The 21,896-nt window shown below is 39.9% G+C and overlaps 1 protein-coding gene across 2 annotated transcripts in view; it reads left to right on the forward strand.

Annotated features, from left to right (window-relative positions):
* The window catches only part of Wwc3 (WWC family member 3), a 105,403-nt gene that overhangs the window by 36,465 nt on the left and 47,042 nt on the right, over positions 1–21,896 (forward strand). For both annotated transcript variants that reach the window (XM_036174244.1, XM_036174243.1), the window contains exons 2-5: positions 4,959–5,068; positions 8,689–8,892; positions 19,759–19,835; positions 21,527–21,606. In XM_036174244.1, the coding sequence (XP_036030137.1) occupies positions 4,959–5,068; positions 8,689–8,892; positions 19,759–19,835; positions 21,527–21,606 (471 nt within the window). The remainder of the gene's footprint in view (positions 1–4,958; positions 5,069–8,688; positions 8,893–19,758; positions 19,836–21,526; positions 21,607–21,896) is intronic.

A 21,896-nucleotide genomic window follows, 5' to 3' on the forward strand; every position in this document is an offset into this window, starting at 1 on the left:
TGTTCAAAGGGCAGCCAGAAGTGTCAGTGTGGGGGACTCCTACCAGGGTTGGGTGAAACACAGCACAGAAACCAGCCCTAGAACAAAAATGCCCTTTCTTTTGGTTTTGCCTTTTTTGTTAGTTTGTTTAATACTTTTTTATTTTCTGAGATTATAACATAAGTACATCATTTCCCCCTTCCCTTTCCTCTCTCTGGACTCTTCATTTGTCCCTTTCCCTTTACTCTCTTTCAGATTCAGGGCCTCTTTTTTTAATTGTTGTTATTGTTTGTTTGTTTGGTGGTGGTGGTGGTGGTGGTGGTGGTGGTGTGTATGTGAGTGTATTCATTCCTAAAAATAAAAATACAACCTGTTTGGTCTATATAATGTTACCTGTATGTATGTTTTCAGGGCTGACCATTTGGTATTGTGTTCTTGGTTCATTTTTCAGGCAGGGTCTTATTATGTACCTCAGCCTGGCCTCAAATTCATGATCTTCCTGCCTCAGTCTCCCCAGTGCTGGAATTATAGGCATGTGCCACCATGCTTTACTTTGTTCTCCCCTTCATTGATTCATTCAGAATCAAGTCAGTGAGTTTTATTGGATGATGTGTTTCAAAGAAAAAATGTAGGAAATGGGTCAGGGTTGTAAGAAAATAAAATGCTCTTTTTTATACATCATTATTTTATATATTTTAAATTGTGCACTCAGCATTTGGACTAGTAAAAGTAAATATAATGAAAATTAATAACATTTTCAAAATAGAAACGGTCCCCTTAGAGATAAAGTAATCACAGTGTTAGAAATCTTATCTCCTTGGTAGTATCAAAAAACAGCTTTTGTAGTAAACAATTAAGTATAAATAAATAAAGTAAAAGACAAATAGAATTAGGCATAAATAAACTCATGGTAGTCTTCATGGCTATACTTCACTGGACAGTACTGAAACATAGGAGGGTTTTGGAGAAATGCAGACATTTGGGCCTTTTGTTTGTTGGTTTTGTTTTATGAGAAAGGGTTCATTTGGGTCTTTTTTTTTAACCTTTTATTGAATGTCTTCAGATTTGATGGTTTTAATTTTGTTCTTTGTAATTTTTGTGTCTCCTTTCCCTTGCTGATAAGCCACACTGTTTTCTCTCTGTTTCTGATTCTTCTTTTTTCTTCCCTGCTGCTATATGGTATGTAAGTATGGGGAAGATGAAAGACTTTAGGGCCTTGTAGGAGGTTGGAAGGAAGGGTCTCCAATCCAGAAGAAGTGAAAAGGATGTAAACAAGTCAACTTCTGCCTTATCTTTTTCACAAAGTCTTTGACATATTTCTAACTTTTTATTCAGGTCCATTAAATCTGTCCTTTTCTCTTTGGATTTGGCTGAGTCCGGATGTTATTTAAAGGTTTAGCCTTTCCACATACTGAGCAATTTCCACTTTCCTTTTAACTGCATAAAGTTCGTACAAGCCATCTGCTAGCATTAGCAGTTTCGGGTTTTTTTCCATCTTTATATTTTGATAAATAACACAATCACAACAGATTTTTAAATGAAATTTTAGCCAAGTTTCTATGCATCCTCTTGGCTCCTCCTTCTGGTTCACACTGCCTTGTGCTGAGAACAGTTTCTGTGCTTCTTTCTACCCACAATAGCTTGAAAACAATATAGGAAAATGTAAAAAAAAAAATTGCACATATGGTGCCAGGCACACCCGAAGATATCTGAATTCTCCAAACCGAGCTTTTCCCATAAGAAGACATGCATCTTGGGTTCATTGGGAAAAAGAAGGAATATGACTGTGAAGGGTGATATAGGGCTTAGAGTAATTTAGACTAAAAGGACTCATTTTCTGATATTGGAGATATGGATATTATCATAGCTCAGATGCAGTGAGGATAGGAAGGACTATCACAGGGGAAAACAAATGTGCCTTGGGCTGCCTGCTGGTTTCAAAGGCCGCCTTCCTTTACAAGATTTCTGTTGGGCCCTGATTGAGTGAGGAGACTAAACAGTTAACCTCATGCCTGTGGAAGATGTACAGAAATGCAGTAAATATGGCTTGGAGTCCTGTTTCATGCCCACTGGGCCCAATGAGGCAAAAACGGAAGTTGCTTCCAAGGTGGAAGGGGTTTGGGAGTTGGACAAATTCTTGCTAATGATTTATGAGGGGGGAAGCTGACCTTTCAGGGCACTAAAGGAGAGTAGCTTTAATCATACGCCTAGGAAAGACTGAGGGAAAGATGGTAGACTGAAATGAGAATGATTTTTGCAGGGGTGGGTGTTGGGAATCAGGTAGACAGAGTCTACCTGGAGCAGAAGTTGTGTTTGTATAAAGGTTGAAAAGGTTAAAAAAGTTTGAAGAGGTTAAAAAGAGCTAGATGCTTTGTATGGGTTTGTTTGGGGTAGGACTATAACAGTAGCCCAGGGTCCTGGAAGACTCAATGCTGTGTCCTTTAATTTGTTTGTGTGTACAGCTGGGGATGGAACTCAGGTTCTTTTTTTTTTTTAACTTTATTAAGAATATTTTTATTCATTTTACATACCAACCACAGATCTCTTCCCTCCCCCCTGAAACTCAGGTTCTTACACTTGTTGGACAAGCACCCTATTGCTAAGGTATCTGAGACCAGTGTTTTGCATTTTTGTACATAGCCACTGCATTTGAGGGAGAATCTGTGTCTTTATACCAAGTGAGGGTTGATAGCTGGCAAGACAAGGGATCATGATATTTGTCCAGGAAAGAAACTAATACTTTGATGTTGGTGCTGGGTGTTTTCCAATCAAATCTAAGGTCTGTTGTGGATGGTTCTCAATCTCATGCTGACAGGTCAAGAAACAAGCTTTTTAGCCAACAACAGCCAAAAGAACATCACTTTTTCAAATCCTAGAGAGTGCCCAGCGGCAATATTCTCATGATATCTGTGATCAAAGGGATTCTGAAGCTGTACAACTCATGTGTCATGATATATTTATTCCTCATGTAGTGTTATCCACAAACACCTTTTTGGCAGAAAAACATCATTTTGATATTTGTACAGTAAAGACATGATGAAGTAGCTTAGGCATCTTTGGAATGTGGTTACTGGTTTTTCTTGAGGCCAGTGGTCTGGGAAATTGTGGTGGGTGCTGTGGTTTCTAAGACCACCTTCAAGAACTTCATCACTTTTCTGTGGTTGTAAATGCCTTTCTGTTGATATTAACTGAACTCCAAGAGGTGTAACTCTTCCTTGGCTTGCATTGAGACACTTGTACTGTGTGTGATTATAACAATTCATATTTGACATAGAAAGGAAGTGGAATCAGGAAACATGCCAAAATGAAATTCATCAAAATGGCAGAAGTACCACTCAGTTTCCTCCTGGAGCAGAGTATGGAATTGTTATTAGAACAACTTGATTTTCTTTATAAAAATAGAAAGGTAGTATCATAATTTTTCCAACAATTCTGGAGTCTAAAGTAAGTGGATTAGGCTCAGCCATGGTATAAAGATGTTTCCCACTTGCATATATTGATTGAATCATATCACATATGTAAATAAACTTCAGATTTACCTGTCTTTGTGTATGGTTCTCTAGGCTTAAATATGAGTATTTACTATGCTGGGATGGATATACTCAGGACTCAATTTGCAGTAAGGTAAAATTTTTTTTGCTATGATCTGTTCCCATAGTTCATAACAACCTGCCACTGCTGGCTTAACATGGAAGTATACCATCATACTTTTCCCTGGAAGTGAATACTGTTTCAGAAGTGTGTTGTGGGATGGAGCAGGGAAATGTGAAATAGGTTGGACTCTTGCTGTGTTTCTCCTCCTCTTTAATGTACCATGTTTGGGAGGCTTTCCGCAGACTATTTATCTTTTATACATTTCCAGTTTTTTATTGATCATAGCTTCTTGAAATAATATGTTTAAAATGAAGATTAAATGCAGTTCGGAGTCAGTGTTGTTTTTCTACCATCCTAGGAGCTTTGTTGTCCAACCAGTTTTGGGAAAATCTCATGGGGATTGGCTACAGTTTTGATGTCTTCAGTTTTCTGTAGCCAGGGACTTGAACAGAAGAAGTGGGAGGACTGAGCTTGTGAAATTTAGATTGTCAGATTCCCATGCATGCCAGTCAGTGTGCATTTATAGAGACAACCAAAGAGATAGCTGCCCAGACTCAGACAATTATAGGTGTGTCCTGTTTTATACAACAGCTGCTGCCCTCAAACTGGCTTGTCAATCAACATGATCATGAAAGTGGGGGAGGGAAGAGGCTCTGATTAAAGAAATTCATGGTACACCCTTTACTTTCTCTAACTCCTAGTAAGCCCAGGGGCCCTTAATCAGATTTCCTTCAATAAGAAATGTTTGTGGGCATTGTGCTTTGGTGGTTTTTCTCTAGAAAAAGAAAAAAAGACCCTTTGAAATCTTTGATCCCTACTGTACAAGGAATGGAGGAAGTATTCAGAAGGCATATCACTACATTGTTAGGTTTCCTGGCTTTTTACTTTTGTGCAGTGGTTGATGTTTGATTCATTAATGGGCAGGGTGACAATATTTCAAATACCTTGTACATAGACCTAAAGCAGTGTTCATGTGTATTGCATGGAACTGAAAGTTGTGAGGGAGGACATTTCTCAGGGAGTGAGAAGAGAGCCTGGTTCTCTCCTATTCTGGAAGAGTTACATTCCATTGCCATGGCCTCATTAATCACACTGTGTGGAAGAAGACACTTGTCTTACTTGTTTGGTTGGTCATCGTCAATATCTGTTTTCACTGGTGTTTAAAGTGTGCTTTGCAGCGGTATGCGTTTAATGGTGTGTGAACTTACGTGATTATTGATTGTTACTTAAATAAACCTGGTAAATTAATTTTCAACCAAGTAGTTGGGGCAAAAGCTGTCATTTAGATAATACAAGTTATAATTCTGTATGAAAAAATTTAGATCAGCAAAGTTATTCAAATCTGATCTGACTTTGAAATTTGTTTTCCCGATTTTATTTTTCAGGATAACAAAGCCACTAACCTTTGCCGATTGTGTTGGGGATGAACTTCCTTTAGGATGGGAAACTGTATATGATAAACAAATTGGAATTTATTATATGGACCACATAAATAGTAAGTAGAGTGCCACATTTTCATTGTTATATGTGAGGTTTGTTTGTTTTTTGAGTTGAGGATCAAACCCAGGGCCTTGTGCTTCCTAGGCAAGCGCTCTACCACTGAGGTAAATCTCCAATCCATTTTGTTTGTTTTGTTTTCAAGTTTTCACATATAATCTCAAAAATGCTAAACCCTTGTTTTGTAAAGCAAAATGATCATGGTGCCTAATGAAATATTGAGCTTTTGTAATATGGTATACTAAGTTTTCTCTAGCTGAATTCTGAATACACAAAGCAGGCATATAGTTGTGCCTTACTTCCAGTTTTGCTATTTACAATAAGGAATAAATTCCTCAGGCATCCAGGAAACAAAAAAACTTCTCATGTTGATTGCAAAATAGAACTTAAAAGTTCCTGGAAGCTGGCATGATTGTCCTCCCCTGATAGACAATGTGTGGAGACTTTTTTTTTAATAGCTAGGCCTGGGAGAAGTGCTGGTAGTAAGTTGTGAGTAGAGACTAGGGATACTTCTCAACTTGCTATAGTAATCAGGATGGCTCCACCATAGAGAATGAACATGCTCCAAATGTGAGTAGAGCTGAGATGTAGAAACTCAAATTCAGAGGCTGTACCTCATTCAAGATCTGTTCTCTATCTAGGCTTTGGTGGTCTGCCTCTTCGTGAGCCTTCTTTGAACAGATCTCAACTAAGGTTCCATTTTGATTCTCTTTGCATTTTCATTCTAGCTTCTCTCAGTACTTTTGTCATTGTCATTTTGCCACTGGGGCCATGAAGCATGGCTTTCCCTTGGCTTGCTTTGTAGGATTCCATTTATTATGTATGGGTCTGAAGATCCATGTTGTTCTTTACCTTAGTAACTTTGAAGTTTTTTCCCATGCTGGGCTTGTGGGGCTGACTCCAAAGTTTTTAGTTGCCTAGGTCTGAAGCTTTGTGTCTTAGATCTTGGAGCAGTGGAGCTTCCCATGTGGGACACTAAGCCTGGAGCAGTGGAACTGTCCCAAAGTCTAGTCAGTGATGATTGGAAAAGGGGAATAAGTAGTGTCCTGGACCTGTTGCCCTTCTAGGCAGGGATCCAAGTGTCAGGAAGCTTTAAGTTGGATCTACCACATACTGGAAAAGCCAGAAGAGAAGCTGAGAGACAGAAGCTGAAGGTAGCCCTTCCACTGACCCTTAGCATGCCCAGCATCTCATGACTTTGTGTGTTCAGCAGAAGGTGTCCATTTAGGGTTGTCTTCCCAACTAAGGTCTCCAGGGGAATCTTTGAATACATAGTACCAACTTGCTCTCCAGGTTCCCTGGACCATGAGTCTTGGCACTGTGGCTGTAGGATTTGTCCTTCTCAGGGCCAGGTGGTAGGGATGCTTATGCTTACCAGATGGCAAAGGCAAAGGGTCTATATAGCTTTCCTGGGAGGCCTGCCCACTACTGTGGGCCCAGGACCCTTTCTTGCCAGTCTTTCTCTCATAAACTAAACAGTCTCCTCTGGTATCCCCTTGTTTGACATTGCTGTTGCTTTCCTACTCACTAACTCTGACACAACAAACATTTCTAGAGTTCCTCTATACTTCCTGTTGTGTTCTAGCTCTGGGAACACAGGAGAGTGAGACAAGTTTTCAACTCTTAAGGGTTTCATACTCTCAAGAGTGGACATGAACCTTAAGAGCAAATAGAGACAAAGGACTTTCTTCCAGCCATCATAAAAGCATGGCCCACTACATAGGAGACAGTAGGTGAGGACAACAGTTGTAGTGTCACACCGCCTCTTTCCTGAAGACCTTCAGAGAATCCAATTTTAAAACTCTTTTTTTTTTTTGGAGCTGAGGATCGAACCCAGGGTCTTTCACTTGCTAGGCAAGCGCTCTACCACTGAGCTAAATCCCCAACCCCTAAAACTCTTTAAAGTGAAAATCTGAGGAGTCAGTATTAAAATAGGAACTGAACAAGTTGATGGTGAAGTAAGGGACAAAAAGGTCATAGACTGTCAGCCTATAACGTTCCCAAGACCCTCTGGGGCACTGGAATAGTGTGAATAATGCTGTTCACCTGGCTGGTTGCAGTGGGTCTTACAGCTGAATAAACATCAGTAACATCTGGGCAGTTATTAAAAAGCCCTGCCCATGTCCCACATTAGGCCAACTGTATCTGGAACTCTGGTGCTGGGGCAAGACTCTGACTTCTTGTGTTTTTTATTTTTATTTAAAATAGAGAAGTCTTAGAGAGCTTTCTAAGAGTCTGGGGTGACAGTGGTGACTGAATAGGGTCGAATAGGTGGGGAGAGTATTTCCAAGAAGGACTTAGTTTGGAACAATTACACTCACATTCTCTCTCTCTCTCTCTCTCTCTCTCTCTCTCTCTCTTTCTCTCTCTCTCTCGATCTCTCCCTCCCTTCCTGCTACCATCCTTCTCTCTATGTGTGTGTGTATGTGTGTGTGTGTGTGTGTGTGTGTGTTTATACACGTGTGTATGTGACAGACAACATATAATTTACTTTCTAGCCCTGTGAGGAAAAATTCATAGATCATAAAGGAAACATTTTAAAGTAAATAATCCAATAGCATTTGATATATCTGTGTAGCCACCTCTATCTAGTTGCAAAACACTCTCATTTAACCCAAAGGGAAACCTACCTCCTTAAGCAGTCACCCTGCATAGCCTTTCCATCTCTGTCTTCCCCCATCAATCTACTTCTTGTCCCTTCAGTTTTGCCTATTCTGGGCATTTCATATCAATGGGCCCAAACACTGTGAGTCCTATTGGGTCTGGCTTCCTTCATTTAGCATTGTGCTTTTGAGACTCCTCCATGTTGGAAGCTCTCCATGCTATTCCAGCATATCTTCATGACTCCTAGCATGTTATGGGAGGGGGAACTCAGAATGACAGTTCTTTGAGGATAGGAGTTAAGTTGATTCCCAGTGTGACTAAGCTGGTGAAGCTAGTTGATGTTACTTATGGTAAAAAGGAAAGCCTAGGATGAAGCAATGTGTGCTATGTATTGTCTGACTTGGTCTTGCTTTGGATAGTGAAAAGCCATTGTGTGAGAATGAGTTGTGCTTTGGAGACTAGCTTAGAGTTACTTTAAGTCTGTGTAGGAGTTGAAGTCAGGAAGCAGATGAGAATCACAGGCTGGAACTCAAGAGAAAGATCGGAACTGGAGATATGTCTGGGCCTTTCCCAGGCCTGTAGAGTAAGAAGGCAGAAATGAGAAATGTCACAATTCTGACTGTCAAGAGATAAAGAGGTCAAGATAGAATGAGAAGAAGAGAGGAACAAGCTGAGTTAGGGACAGTAGTGTGTATATTATCCCACATTAAAGAGGTCTGGAAGAATAATGCTATAAATACCCCCTAGCTATATAATTCTAAGCTCATTTAAGTTCATCTTCTCCAATGTTTATTTTGTTGTATTGCCTTTCCTTTTATCTCTGTAGCATTTTCTTCATGCCTGAGCTATGGATATCATAGTAGAAGGTGGGCCACTCTTCAGAAAGGTTCATGATGTAGAACTTAACATATTGTGCATCTTGGTAATTAATTAATTGACTGGTCACATAAACACCTGTCAGTCAACTTGCAGACATCACCCTGAGCTCACTTGTGATTTCCCTTTTCATTTCAGAGCTCACCCAGATTGAAGATCCAAGAGAGCAGTGGAGGCGAGAGCAGGAACGGATGCTGAAGGAGTATTTAGTTGTAGCCCAGGAGGCTCTCAATGCCAAGAAAGAAATCTACCAGATCAAGCAACAGCGATTTGAGCTAGCTCAGGAAGAATATCAACAGCTGCACAAACTGTGTGAGGATGATGGCCGCTCATATACTAGCTGTGAGTTGACTTGTCTCCCTCAGTGAACGTGTTTCTTTAAAGCCGCTGTCTTGGCTGAGTTCTCTGAACCATGGTCAGTTTTATTTGGGCAAGATAACTTTGTAAAGTCTCAGTCACCTACTAATTAGGAAATCCATATTTATTAAGTTGTCTATGTTGTACTCAGATTCTGGAGTATGGTGACTAACAAAGATCAGGTGTGAATGGTGTAAAGTAAACACCCATACAGTTTCAGGCAGCGATGTGAAACAATTTCCTATTTCATGATTGTCAAGTTTCACTTGGAGAGTTCCACTTAGAGATGGCTGCAGTTAACACTGCTTGTCTGAAATGATCTCTTGAAAAGCCACAGAGTGACTTTGTAAGTACTGAATGGGGAGATCCAGGAGTCTGCAGATACATCAATCTCCTGTCTGTGTAAAGGCTGTTCCTGGGCTTTAGACTTCATTAGGCTGTAGACTTGTTGGGCAGAACACTGAAGGAGGAAAATTCCAGTCTAATCCAGGTCTCTCTGATCCTCAAATAAGAGGCTGTCCTCCTCTAGTCTCAAAAGGGACCTTGCTTAGTTTAGAGACTGCCAGAGGTGGGCTTTCATTTTACCAACACTTAACATGCACCTAAGTGTGGAAGGAGCCAGGTTCAGTTTCAGAAGCCAGAGCCTTTTGTAACATGATCAGTCACTATTTGAACATGCTTGAGCCTTCCGAAAAGAATTGCCTATACAGATGTACTTAGCTACCATTGTTCTGGGTGCCAGTGATCTTGGAAAGAACATATAAACTTGGTTTTGTTCTTATCAATAAAATCTAGTTGAGACATGGGGGTGGGGCACCCACTAGTGACACTGCTGTATTACCAGGTATTTGATGCTGTTAACAGAGCTTTGACCACTAAAGATAGAATCCTAGCTTTTTTCTTTGTTGTAAATCAGAATGGAATTAAGAAAAGGGCTGTATGTCTTGTGCTCTTTTTTATTGCGACTACTGCTGAAGGTGAAAAGCTTAGAAGCTATGGACATTGGGAAGGGTTTGCTTCTGAAGCAGGAATTTAAGATATTTCTATTGCTGTTTCTTGAGAGAATGGAGGAAGCTCAGGTATAATGATGTGTTGCTTCCAAGTCATCTTATCTCTTGGTCATAAGACACTGGCTCATCCTAGTTTATTTTTTAAACTTTCCAGCACAAAGTGATAGGTCAACTCAGCACAAAGCTATAGAAGCTTTCTTTTTTCCACACTTTTCTTTTAAGGCTGTGCTCTAATTTCGGTAGCAGGGCAATGCTGGCTTCATAGAGTGCATTGACAAGTATATTCCCTCTCCTCCCTGAAAGAGTTCATGAGGATTTGGTATCTATGCTGCCTTAACTGTGATATCAGTCACCAAAAAAGTCCTGGAGTATAAAGTTCTTTGTGCAAATTTCTCAATTAGATAACAGACTATTTAATTTGTGCTTCTTTTTGGGTAAGTTTTTATATTTGTGTGTTTCTAAGAGTTTATCTACGCCATCTAGTCCCAAAGTCAGCAGTGAATCTTTTCTATGAAGTATCAGCAGTGAATATGTTACACTTTGTTGACCATTCCATCTCAGAGCTATCTACTCAACCCTGTTATTATTGTGTAAAAGCAGTCAGAGACAATACGTAAATGTGTGACTCTAGCTATGTTCCAGTGAAAGTATAAATACAGGTAGACAGTTAGTTACATTCAGCCCATGGAAAGATTGTTGGATTGTGATCTGAGCTGTAATGTTTGTAGGCTTATTTATGTCTTATTATTGTCTTCTTTTTGTGTTTATGCATGTGTATGTGTGCAAGTGCACATGCACATAGGAGCCAAAGATCAATTACTAGTTGTCTTGCTCCATTGCTCTCTCCATTATTTTTTTGAGACAGGATCTCTCACTGAACCTAGGGCTCCCTGAATAGGCTAGTATACCATGTGGGTCCCAGAAACCCAATTCAAAGTCCTTGAGCATGGCAGCAAGTGCTATTACCCACTAATCCATCTTGCTACCCCTTTCCTTTTCTAGTTTTCTTAAAGATGAACTGTAGGTTAGTGATTTTAAACTTTCTTACTTTTTACATACCTTTTAAAAATATAAATTCTTCTCCTTCAAATTTTAGTGCTGGTTTTTCTTTCATTTTTGTGTACTTCAAAATAATTTCTAAATTCTTTTATGAGTTAATTTTGACCCATTGGTTCTTTAGAACTAAGTTGCTGGGACTTAAAAAGATGTTCAGTTGCTGCTGCTGATTTATTGCTGTTCTACTTTGCTATTTATTGCTACTGATCTGTTACTCCCAGAAACTATACTAGGTAAGATTTCTGTCTTTTGAGATAATTTTTATGGCCCAACATGTATGGCTATCATGATATCAGAAGATCACAGATTTAGAACCTCAAGGTCATACCAAGCTGAAGAATTGGCTTATAACTGGGTCTCAGGTCCTGTATGTAGCAATTTTTAACCATCCAGAAAGCTACTTGGCAGAAACAAGGTTAATCCAATAGGATTAGCATTTTTGTAGCTAAAGAAGAGGCAAATATTGTCAGGGTTTTATTGTTTTTGTTTGTTTTTATGATTCACGCTAATGCTGCTTTTTTTTTTTTTTTTCAGACCAGAAACCCTTATGTACTTTATCTTACATGTTTTGGTGAGGTCCTCAAGAAAGGATCTCAATTCAGAACTTAGAAGAAGGGAATAGATGGGATGGAGAGATGGCTTAGCAGTTAAGAACACTTGTTCTTGCAGAGGACCTGGGTTTGGTTCCCAGCATCCACATGATGGCTCACAGTTCCAGTTCTAGGGGATCTCCATGCCCTATTTTAACCTCTGTGAACACAAGGCACACATGATACACAGACACAAATGTGAGCAGAGCAAAGTACTTGTTCACATAAAATAAAGTCAATAAATCTAAAAACAAATTTTGTTTTAAAAAGAAAGAGAAGGAATACATGTCAGAAAAACTGGAATGAAGCAATGTGTTGCTGCCCATACCTTTGATCTCTGAAGGCGGATTTCTTCTGGTTTAAGGCCAGCCTGGTTTACTAAGTGAGTTCCAGGACAGCTAGGGCTGTTACACAGAGAAACCCTATCTCAAAAAAAAAAAAAAAAAAAGGAAAAAGAAAAACTTAAACTTTCTTGCCAGTGAACAGCAAAGTAAAACTGAGTCAAGACAAAGTATGGGCCATGACCTGGAAACTACCAGTTTAGTTAGATATGAGCATGGAGTCTCAACAGTGTATGACATTGAAAATACAAATATCCTTAGAGTACTCACTCTGGGGAGGAGTGAGTATGTGGGACAGGACACCAGTGTAGTGCTGAGCCTATGGAGCAAGGTTATTTACCACTTAAGGTCCCATGGAGCTGAGATACTGACAAGATTATATTTTATATTTCCATGGATTTTTCATTCCCTTGATGTTTGGTCAAATTATATTCCATTACACTCCTTCCTCCAGTTAGAAAGACTCAAGATACTGCCTTTGAAAGGAACTCTGTGTCTCCAGTAGAGGTAGCTGATGACTCGGTGGTGGAGTGATGTTAGGACATGTTCAACAGGTTCCATCACCTGACCTGCCAGAAGTAACCATCTACACCCAGTGTCTTCTCCAGGAGTAGGCTATCTTGGAGGCCAGAGTTAGGTCTGCCAGTTTTCAGGAAAGGGCTGAAGATGCCAGTGGAGCTTCCTGGGGCCTATCAGCTCACCAGGGAAAAAGTCAGCTATGAATGGAATCTAGGAGTTCATCCAAGTGGTTTATCAAGTGGCTGCTGTCCCTAGGGTTTCTACCAGGCCTTTTTAGTGTTCTGTTTAACCCGAGCTACTGATTACAATGAGGAAAACCCTGCTAGTCATGACTCAACTGAATTCTTTCTAGCCAAAGGATAAAGTTCAGTATAGTGATCCTGTTGGCTTAAATGCCTGTGATCTAACAGATGGTTTATATGGCCACACCAGAGGGCCTGAGACCATGTTGGGAGCTGCTTCTGGCTGGATTCATGGCACACCTGGCTCCAATCAGCTGCATGGAATATCTCTAAATGCCAGCTAGTCAATTTGCAAGGAGGTAACTAGCTCCTTGCTGTGGTTCTGGGAAATAAGAGCTGTCTATCTAGACAGCTCTTTCTTCTTTCTATTAATTACTTCCTCCATTGATAATACCCTGAAGCAAAAGGAAAACAGAATTCAATAAGCTCATATTTTGTGTATGTTAGTATGATTGCCATCGATAATCACATGCTGTGATCTTCTTTTTTCTCTGAAGAAATTGAATATAAGGCTGGGGAGATACTTTGGTCATTAAAGTGCTTGTCTTGTAAACAGAAGGACCTGAGTTCAATCTCCAGAACCCATGAAAACAAGCTAGGTATCGTGGCACATACTTGTAATCCTAGCACTGAGGGAGGTAGAGACAGGTGGATTCCCTCAGGGGTCACTGATCAGCCAGCCTAGCCTACTTGGCAGTTCCAAGCCAGTTAGAGAGCCTGTCTCAAAAAAAGGGCGGGAGGTGGTACCTAAGAAACAAAATATAAAGCTATCTTTGCTCTCCTCATGCATACACACTTGTGCTCTGGCAAACATATGAGCATGTATACACAGGCACATGCCCCCACACAGAGAGAGGAGTGGGGATGGGAGGGGGCGTGGGAGTGCAAAACAATATCAGTTGGACTAAATTATTTCTTTAAGGTTATGGACCCAGGAGATCATAGAACTTAGATTGGAACCCAGATGTATTTGTGACCTTCAATTCTCTGTACTCTTTCTTAGACAAGAAAAAGGCATCTCAAAATTGCTGGCTGCAATTTTGAAACACACTCAGACCTACTTCATTTTCAAGTTATCTGAACATAATGACTGACTATAAGTTAATAAGGTGTCTAGAAATGTACGCAAAATACATGGGACAACTACAAGTGAGAGTACTTTATATTTCTTGACTTTCGGGGTGTGTGTGAGGGGTTTCAAAACAAGATTTCTCTGTGTAGCTTTGGAGCCTGTCCTGGATCTCGCTTTATAGACCAGGGTGGCTTTGAACTCACAGAGATCCGCCTGCCTCTGCTTCTCGAGTGCTAGTATTAAAGGTGTGCAACAGCAGCAGCAGCACCACCACCACCACCACCACCAGGCCTATTTTTTTATTTTCTTGTGGCCCACATAGGATCAGTAAACCCTCTGTTAATTTTTGCACAATTACTTAATGCCTGTTGTGGATATGAACTGGGGGACACAATTATCCTTAATGGCTGATTGTCAGAAAAATGAAGCAACAGTGATAAACATAGAAACAAACTAGAACAGCCATTTCTAATGCTGGAACAGAAGGGTGTAGAGAGGATTGGAAGAGTGGAAGTGAATTTTGCCCATACCCTTCACACATTTACCCCTGAGTTATAGAATCACCAGAATGAAACTCCATTCACTGGGGGAAAACTTTTGTGTCAATGTTGAGCCATCTGGTATCTAAGAATATCTGAACCATGAGACTTTTTATTCCTGACTAAAACAAATTCAGATTCTCTGCTGTATTAGGAGAAACATGTCTCCAGGAACAGAGATTGCAACCCTCCTTCATGTCTATGACTACCTGGGCGTATTACTGCCTGTTATACAGTCCTATTTTATGTTTTGTAGACCACCTGAGTTACAGTAGACACACCACTACTTTTTCCTACAGCTCCATTTTGCAGAATTCTCTCCTACATCTTTCATTGCAACATGTTCCTCTGTTTGCCTTCCTTTTACTGATTAATGCATTCTTTATCTCAGCAATTTTTTCTGTAGTTACTCCCTCATTCTTGTGAAACTCTAGCCTCTGCATGAATTCAGATGAACTATGTGACCATTTGCAGAAGCCTTTGGAAAAAAATTCTTGCCTGTGGTAGAATTGTAGTCTGAGCCACAGGTCTGCAAAATATGTTAGGCCTGCAGGCTGAATTCTATCCATGCAGGTGTTTGCAAAAGCATTTTCTTGGAACTGAGCCATGGCATTCACTCACTTACTGTCTATGGCAATTACAACAGCAGAATCAAGTATTTGAGACAGACTGTATAGCCCAGAGAACTAAACAAATATAATTAATATGTATCTCTTTATGGAAAAAATTTCTCACCCTCAGTCTACACCAGGAGTTGTCAACCTTGGGGAAAAGTCTCCTGGAGGGCCTTATCAACTGCTACTGCCTGTTAATTAGCTGTGGATAGAGTTGGACATTTTTATTATTTGTTCCTTTAAAGTCTCTCAGGTAATTCCTGAGTTGAGGTCTGGTGGCCTAGATTGACTGTGACTTGTCCCATCTAGCAGCAGGAATGTGACTTTATTATCATGGTTCCAAGAATGAGCTGAGGTGATGGAAGTGTCTCTGGGTGCCTGGGAAGGAGGTGGCCTTATCTCCGGTGAGAACATGCTGACTCATCCTGGATTCTTTGGTCAGGTGGTGGCAAAGCTTGACCTTATCAGCCATCAGTGCTGCCAACATTCTTTCTGAGGCTCCAAGCCTATCCCACTCACTATCTTCCATCGGCACTCTGCTAAAAGTTTTCTCATCTGCTTGTCTGGCTTAGGATGAGGGCTTTAGGCAATCCTGTCATCCTTTTGTTTCCCTTCCCACAAGCAGGTTGGAGCAGGCCAGAGAAAAATAGATCACACAGCATTTTTCTCACATGTTAGTCAGTAAGCCTCAGTTTTGAAGGCTACAGGAGGGCATACATGTTTACTGAAAGCTAATCCCCAGGAGCTCAAGTCCTAGCTGTGATTCCTCTTGTGGATGATGGCACAGTGCAGGTCAAGCCACTACAAACTCAGTGTTTTCCTGTATATAAGAGGAAAAATACTATTATTTTCCCTGCTTGACAAAGATTTTGTAAAAATAGGTAAAATACATGTGAAAGATACTATAATAATAAGGTATAATAATACTTTGTATTGTTGTGGTCCATCTAAAACTATAACATTATTATTATATTATCCAAAGTAATATTATATTCCTGAACAGACCCCTTGAGTTATTTAATGGTTTTCTACATTGAACTGTCAAAAAAGAGGTTATTGAGGCGCAAGTCTGGTCTTTATTATAAACCTTGGGGTTGGAGCTAGGTAGGCAGCTATCTTGCAATAAAAGTGACATGTGTGCTGTGAAAAGGGGTCAGGAGTCCAAACTAGTCCTTGGACTCTGAGAGTGGTTCTGATAGACTTACTGGAACTCAGCATTTTATTTATAAATTGAATTATACTATTAAAAGTTTTTCAGTGTTCACAACTATTCTTAGCATCTGGAGATTAAATATATTTGCAGTCTTGGGTACTTGGATTGCCTTTTCCTTCTTCTCCAACTTGGAATTCTTAATTTTAGGCAGTAACAGAAATGGTTTAAATGCAGTAAAAGCTGTCATTTCACATGGTTTTAGCTATAGATAATGAAGACTTAATCCCACATGCCTGGACACTAAGCAATTCATGAACAGTGGAGTTTTCCCAAGATTGGGTTGGGGGTTTTCATTGGTGGCTTTGGAGCCTCTGAGGTGGTAGTCTTGTTTCATCCAGCCCTCCGTCTATATCTCAAGTATGCCGAGTATGGCTACTGGTCAGTGTTATGGTTCTATAAGGAAGAAGCAAGAGGCAGGAGTTGGGAGAGGTTCCTGTGTGTAGATGTACAGTAGTGGACATCTCAGCTCTCATGTGTTTTTCAAGTCCCTGCTAATTTTTCCTATGAAATTTCAGAGGCAGGGACAGTTTTGTGGTGATGATTCCCAGTCTGTGTGTGTTTTCAAGTGTGCACCTACATGTGTGTGGATGAACGTGTGTGCATATGAGTGCACATGTATGTGTAGACCAGACCTTAGGTATTGTTCCTCAGGGGATTTGGCTTGTTGTTACTATTATTTACTTTTTGGAGACAGAGTCTATCACTGACTAGGCTAGGTTGTCTGGCCAGCAAGCCCCAGGGATTCAGCTATCTCTGTCTTCCCAGCACTGGGATTACAAGCACATACCACTGTGCCTAGCTTTTTACGTAGGTTCGGAAGATTGAACTCAGATCCTTATTCATCTGTGACAAGTACTTTATACACTGATATTTCTCCCAAGCTCTGCTGTTACTAGTTTTTAACATGGGATTTTGTTGTTGTTATTGTTATTTTGTTTTGTTTTTGTTTTTTGAGGCAGTGTTTCTCTGTGTAACAGCTCTGGCTGTCCTGGAATTTGCTGAATTTAATGTTGAATTTTGGTGGTGGGGTTAGTTTCTAGTCTCAGTGGGAAAGATCCCAGATATTAACAATTGGCATTATCTTTCTGATTTAAGTTGACAAGTTTAACTTGTGTGTAAGAGAGAAGATAGCAACTCTTAGTGTCATTTGCATATTACATTTAACCAGAGGCCTTTAAGCTTAGGTGTGCAGTGTGTGTGTGTGTGTGTGTGTGTGTGTGTGTGTGTGTGTAAAAATGTGCACGCACAGCATGTGTGTGGAGGTCAGAAGGCAACCTTAGATGTTGGTCTTTACACTCCACCTTGAGACACAACATCTTTTTTCATACCTGTGTATGCCCAAGAACCTCTGAAGATTCTCCTGTCTGCACCTCTCATCTTGTTGTAGGAACACTAGGATTACAGATGTGCACTACTACACCTGGCTTTACATGAGCTCTGGGGATTTAAACTTAGGTCTTGATGCTTGCATAGCAAGTACTTTGCCCACTGAGCCATTTTCCTAGTCCTGATGTGGAGATTTCTTGTAAATGATATTTGCCTGTTAAGAACGTTGTTTGAGCTGGGCGGTGGTGGTGCATGCCTTTAATCCCAACACTCGGGAAGGAAGCAGCAGCAGGCAGATCTTAGTGAGTTTGAGGCCAGCCTGGTTTACAGAGTGAGATCCAGGACAGGCACCAAAAGTACACAGAGAAACCCTGTCTCGAAAAACAAAACAAAACAAAAAAAAAGGAACATTGTTTGAGAAGCTAGAGAGATGGCTCAGCAATTAAGAGCACTGGCTGTTCTCCTGAAGACCCAGGTTTGACTCTCAGCACCCACATGGTGGCTCACAAGTATCTGTAACTCCAGTTCCAGGGGATCCAATATCCTCTTCTGGCTCCATGAGCGCCAGGAGTAAAAAACTCATACCCATACAATTTAAAAAATTTCTAAATAGCATGGTTTGAGCCATAACATTCATTGTTGATCTTAAATGAAAGCCACCAATTAGGTAATATTGAAAATTGTAGAATTTCAAAATAGACATTCTTATCTAAGATAGAATTCTGGTGTGGGGTGGGGCGAGGTGGGGGACTGGAGTTGGTTAAATACTGGGCTTTTTTCATGCTATGAAATTTTCTATGAATGATCTGTATTCTACGATCAATAGGCTACGAATTGTGGATTTTGTTGTTTGTGACAGTCTCACTCTGTAGCCCATGCTGGCCTTCAGTTTGAAGCAGTCCCCTTGCCTCAGATTCCCAAGTCCTGGATTACAGGTGTGAGCTACCACACCCAGCAAAGAATTGTGTTATAAAACAGTTTTCTTCCATGTCCTTGAGAGACCACAATTCTAAGTATAAGACAATTTGAGATAAAGCTGGCAGACATTACACTCTTTCAGATATTTATTTCCAGTAAATTCAGTTGTTTGAATTTCTGACTAAATGGGGCTTAAATAGTAGATTTTCCATAGAGCTGTTTTTAAAATAGGAGCTCTGAACTGCCCAAATTAACTTTGGATGTGGTTCTAATTGAAGTTTTAAATAATCTTGCTGTGTAAGCTCCTTGATGGTTTTAAGCTGTCCTTTCCAATATAAAGTGAGGAAAGGATCTTGAATCAAATTCTATTTGTGCGCATGTAAGTTAAACTATGAGAGGGTCAGTCATAGGTCCTCAAATTACAGGAGTGAACAAAAGGGACAACACCAGGAAGCTGATGATACTTGAGTAGGTTGGCTCACAGATGAAGACCATGGGAACTAAGGAAGAGAATAGAAATCAAGTTGCCATAGTACAAACCACCAAGCCTTCAGCCATGTAAACAAAAGTGATAGTAATAGAAGGAAAAAAAACAGTTTAATGAGGGGCACAGGGATAGGTACTGGCTGTCTCAGCCACTTGAATGTTAGAAAGGGTTTGCAGCTTTGTTGTGGATAGAAGCAGATCTGTGGGGTTTATTCTCCCCAGATATTGACTAGTCATGCTAGTGACGCTGTGTCTTTAAAAAGCACTAAATCACATGCATGACACTGTTTAAGAAACTATACGTTTATTTTAGCCAGATAGCCAAGCAGACTGAGAATCAAAGTATGAATATCTTACTTCAGTTTCTAGGGACCAAGTAACTTGGGAGCACACTGCCTTCCCTTCAGTCTTCAGACTGACAGTAACTAGATTTTGACAGAACTGGAAAACTAAGTGCCTTTTAATTTTATACGTTTTCAGTGTTTTTTTTTTCTTTCCCATGGCAACAATTATCCATCTGGAGACTATAGATGCAAAGACAATAAAGATAAATCCTTTGACATGCAGCTATGGAGAATGACAATAGTTATCTTTATAATTCTATCCTTTAGTCACTTCTGTGTGTTTATATGGGAAAGAAAGTAACTAAGAACAATTTTCCATACCATTATGTCTGTGTGGGCTTTACCCCTCATAGATTTCTAGTAAACGGTTTATTTCCCTGTAGCTTATCTTTTCTTATGTGGTCATGTAGTAAATCCTAATGCAAAAATCAAGCATCAAGATTTGAGGTTGTGAAATGTTAATTATTTGGGACCCATGTGTAAATTTCAGACTGAGAATTTAACATGATGAATCAGAAGTTCCTTTTGTCCATTTATTGTAAAGATTCTGTTATAAAATAAAACATTTTCTTTTTCCTTAGCCTTCTCTGGATATTCAACCAATACCAAGTATGATCCACACCAGATTAAAGCAGAAATAGCAAGTCGTCGGGATAGGGTAAGTCAAACCAGGGTTTTCATAGCTGGAAGCACTCTATGTATTTTTATGTAGCAATACAATTCATTGTGTGATCATCAGTATGTCTAACATCAAGATATTGGTAAGATTTTTATTTCCCAAATTATATTGCATTTTGCTTTATTTTTCACTTATTTTGCAATAGCAGAAAAAATACTTTATTTTAAAGCTGTTGCTTATCAGAAAAAAAAAAGTAGCCAGCATCCATTGCATGTTTTATAGGATAGACTGTCCAACCATTTGGGAAGATGGCAAGGTGTCAAGGCCCAGTGTTGCCGGGCTGCTTCTCTGTGCCAATAGGATACCACTTTTTTTTTTTTTTAAGATTTATTTATTTATTATGTATACAGTGTTCTGCCTGCATGTGTCCTTGCAGGCCAGAAGAGGGCACCAGATCTCATTACATATGGTTATGAGCCACCATGTGGTTGCTAGGAATTGAACTCAGGACCTCTGGAAGAACAACCAGAGCTCTTAACCGCTGAGCCATCTCTCCAGCCCAGGATACCACTTTTGACCCTTGGTAGCTGTTGTTCTTCTTGGGTTGCTAGTCCCAAAAAGCCAGCTCCTATAGCAGTGCTTCATGAGGATTCTGATTCTTTCTTGGTGACACCTACAGTCATTAAATGACACCTTGTCTCATCCCTTTAGGCCCTTATCCACCTGGTTGTCCAAGAAAGAACCCATGTATTATTTTGTGACAAAGCTCAGGGAACATCTTAGTAATGATGCCTCCTCTTTTACTGATGTGCCATTCCATAAACTAGGCTGTGTATTTTTAGTTCTCAAGTTTAAGCACAGCAAAGAACACCACCTGGGGAGCTTTTTAAACTTGCAGGCTTGTAAGCCCATTCTCCTGTGGTTTGGTGGAGACATGGATTAGGTTCCAGAATCTCTGTTTAAGGAATCATATCAGGGAATTAAGGTTCAGGTAGTCAGAGGCTGCAAATGTCCTTGGTAACATCTATGAGGAGTAAGTACAAATGAAGATTACAAAATTTTACATTTGCTATGTGATATGTACATTGTTATCCTCAAAAAACAAGTACTGTTCCCCACTTGCATAGGACCAGTTAGGATTGGGGGCTTTAAAAAATTATTTGTTGGAGAATTTTATACATGTGTACAATGAAATATGACCATATCTACTACCCATTTCCTCCCTCTAGCAACCTCCATATCCCCCCAAAACATCACTTTCCCAACTTAGTGTCTTTTCCTTTTTTTGATAACCTAAGTCCAATTAGTGTTTGACCATATGTGTGTGGGTCTGATAGTGTCTCCTGGAGGATGGGAATTCTACCAGTGGCCACATTCTGAAAAGAAGATGATTTTTTTTCCTTCCCCATCACCTATTAACTGCTAAGAACTCCACAGAAAGGGAGCCTCTTCCACATCTGTGCTAGAATTTTGCCTGGCTTGATTTTGTTTAAGTCTTGAAGCAGGTAACCAGAGTTGCTGTGAGTTCACAAATGCATACCGTGCTATAGCCAGAAGACAGTTTTTCATAACACTCCACAGGATTGGGGACCTTTTTGTCTAAGCAAGGCAGTTTTCTCAGAGTAGTGGAGACTGGATGATCCATGCAGTTGAAAGCTAAGGAATAATTTGGATGACTATTGTAGAAATAATTTATCACTGCTTGGATTTAAAAAAAAAATTGTTTTTAGCTTTCCAGATTAAAACGAGAGCTGACCCAGATGAAGCAGGAGCTACAGTATAAAGAAAAGGGTGTGGAGACCCTACAAGAGTGAGTCACTTGCATATGTATATGGGAGCGTTTTCTTATGATTTCCCTTTTTGCTGATACATTTGGTACCTGGACATGTCATGTTCAAATGCCTCAAGAATTTAACTTTTTTGCTTTTATTTATGCTCATTATTTTCTGATCTCAAATATCAGAATCTTTCTTTTCCTTGAAGATACCTTATTCCTTCAAATGGAAATACTTGGGAAACAAAACCTTTCTTTTTATATTTATGAATGCCTTTTGGTAGCTGTACTGCTTAAGACACACATGATTATTTACCTTTAAATTC

The sequence above is a fragment of the Onychomys torridus genome, chromosome X, assembly GCF_903995425.1.
Source record: "Onychomys torridus chromosome X, mOncTor1.1, whole genome shotgun sequence".
NCBI lineage: Eukaryota > Metazoa > Chordata > Mammalia > Rodentia > Cricetidae > Onychomys > Onychomys torridus.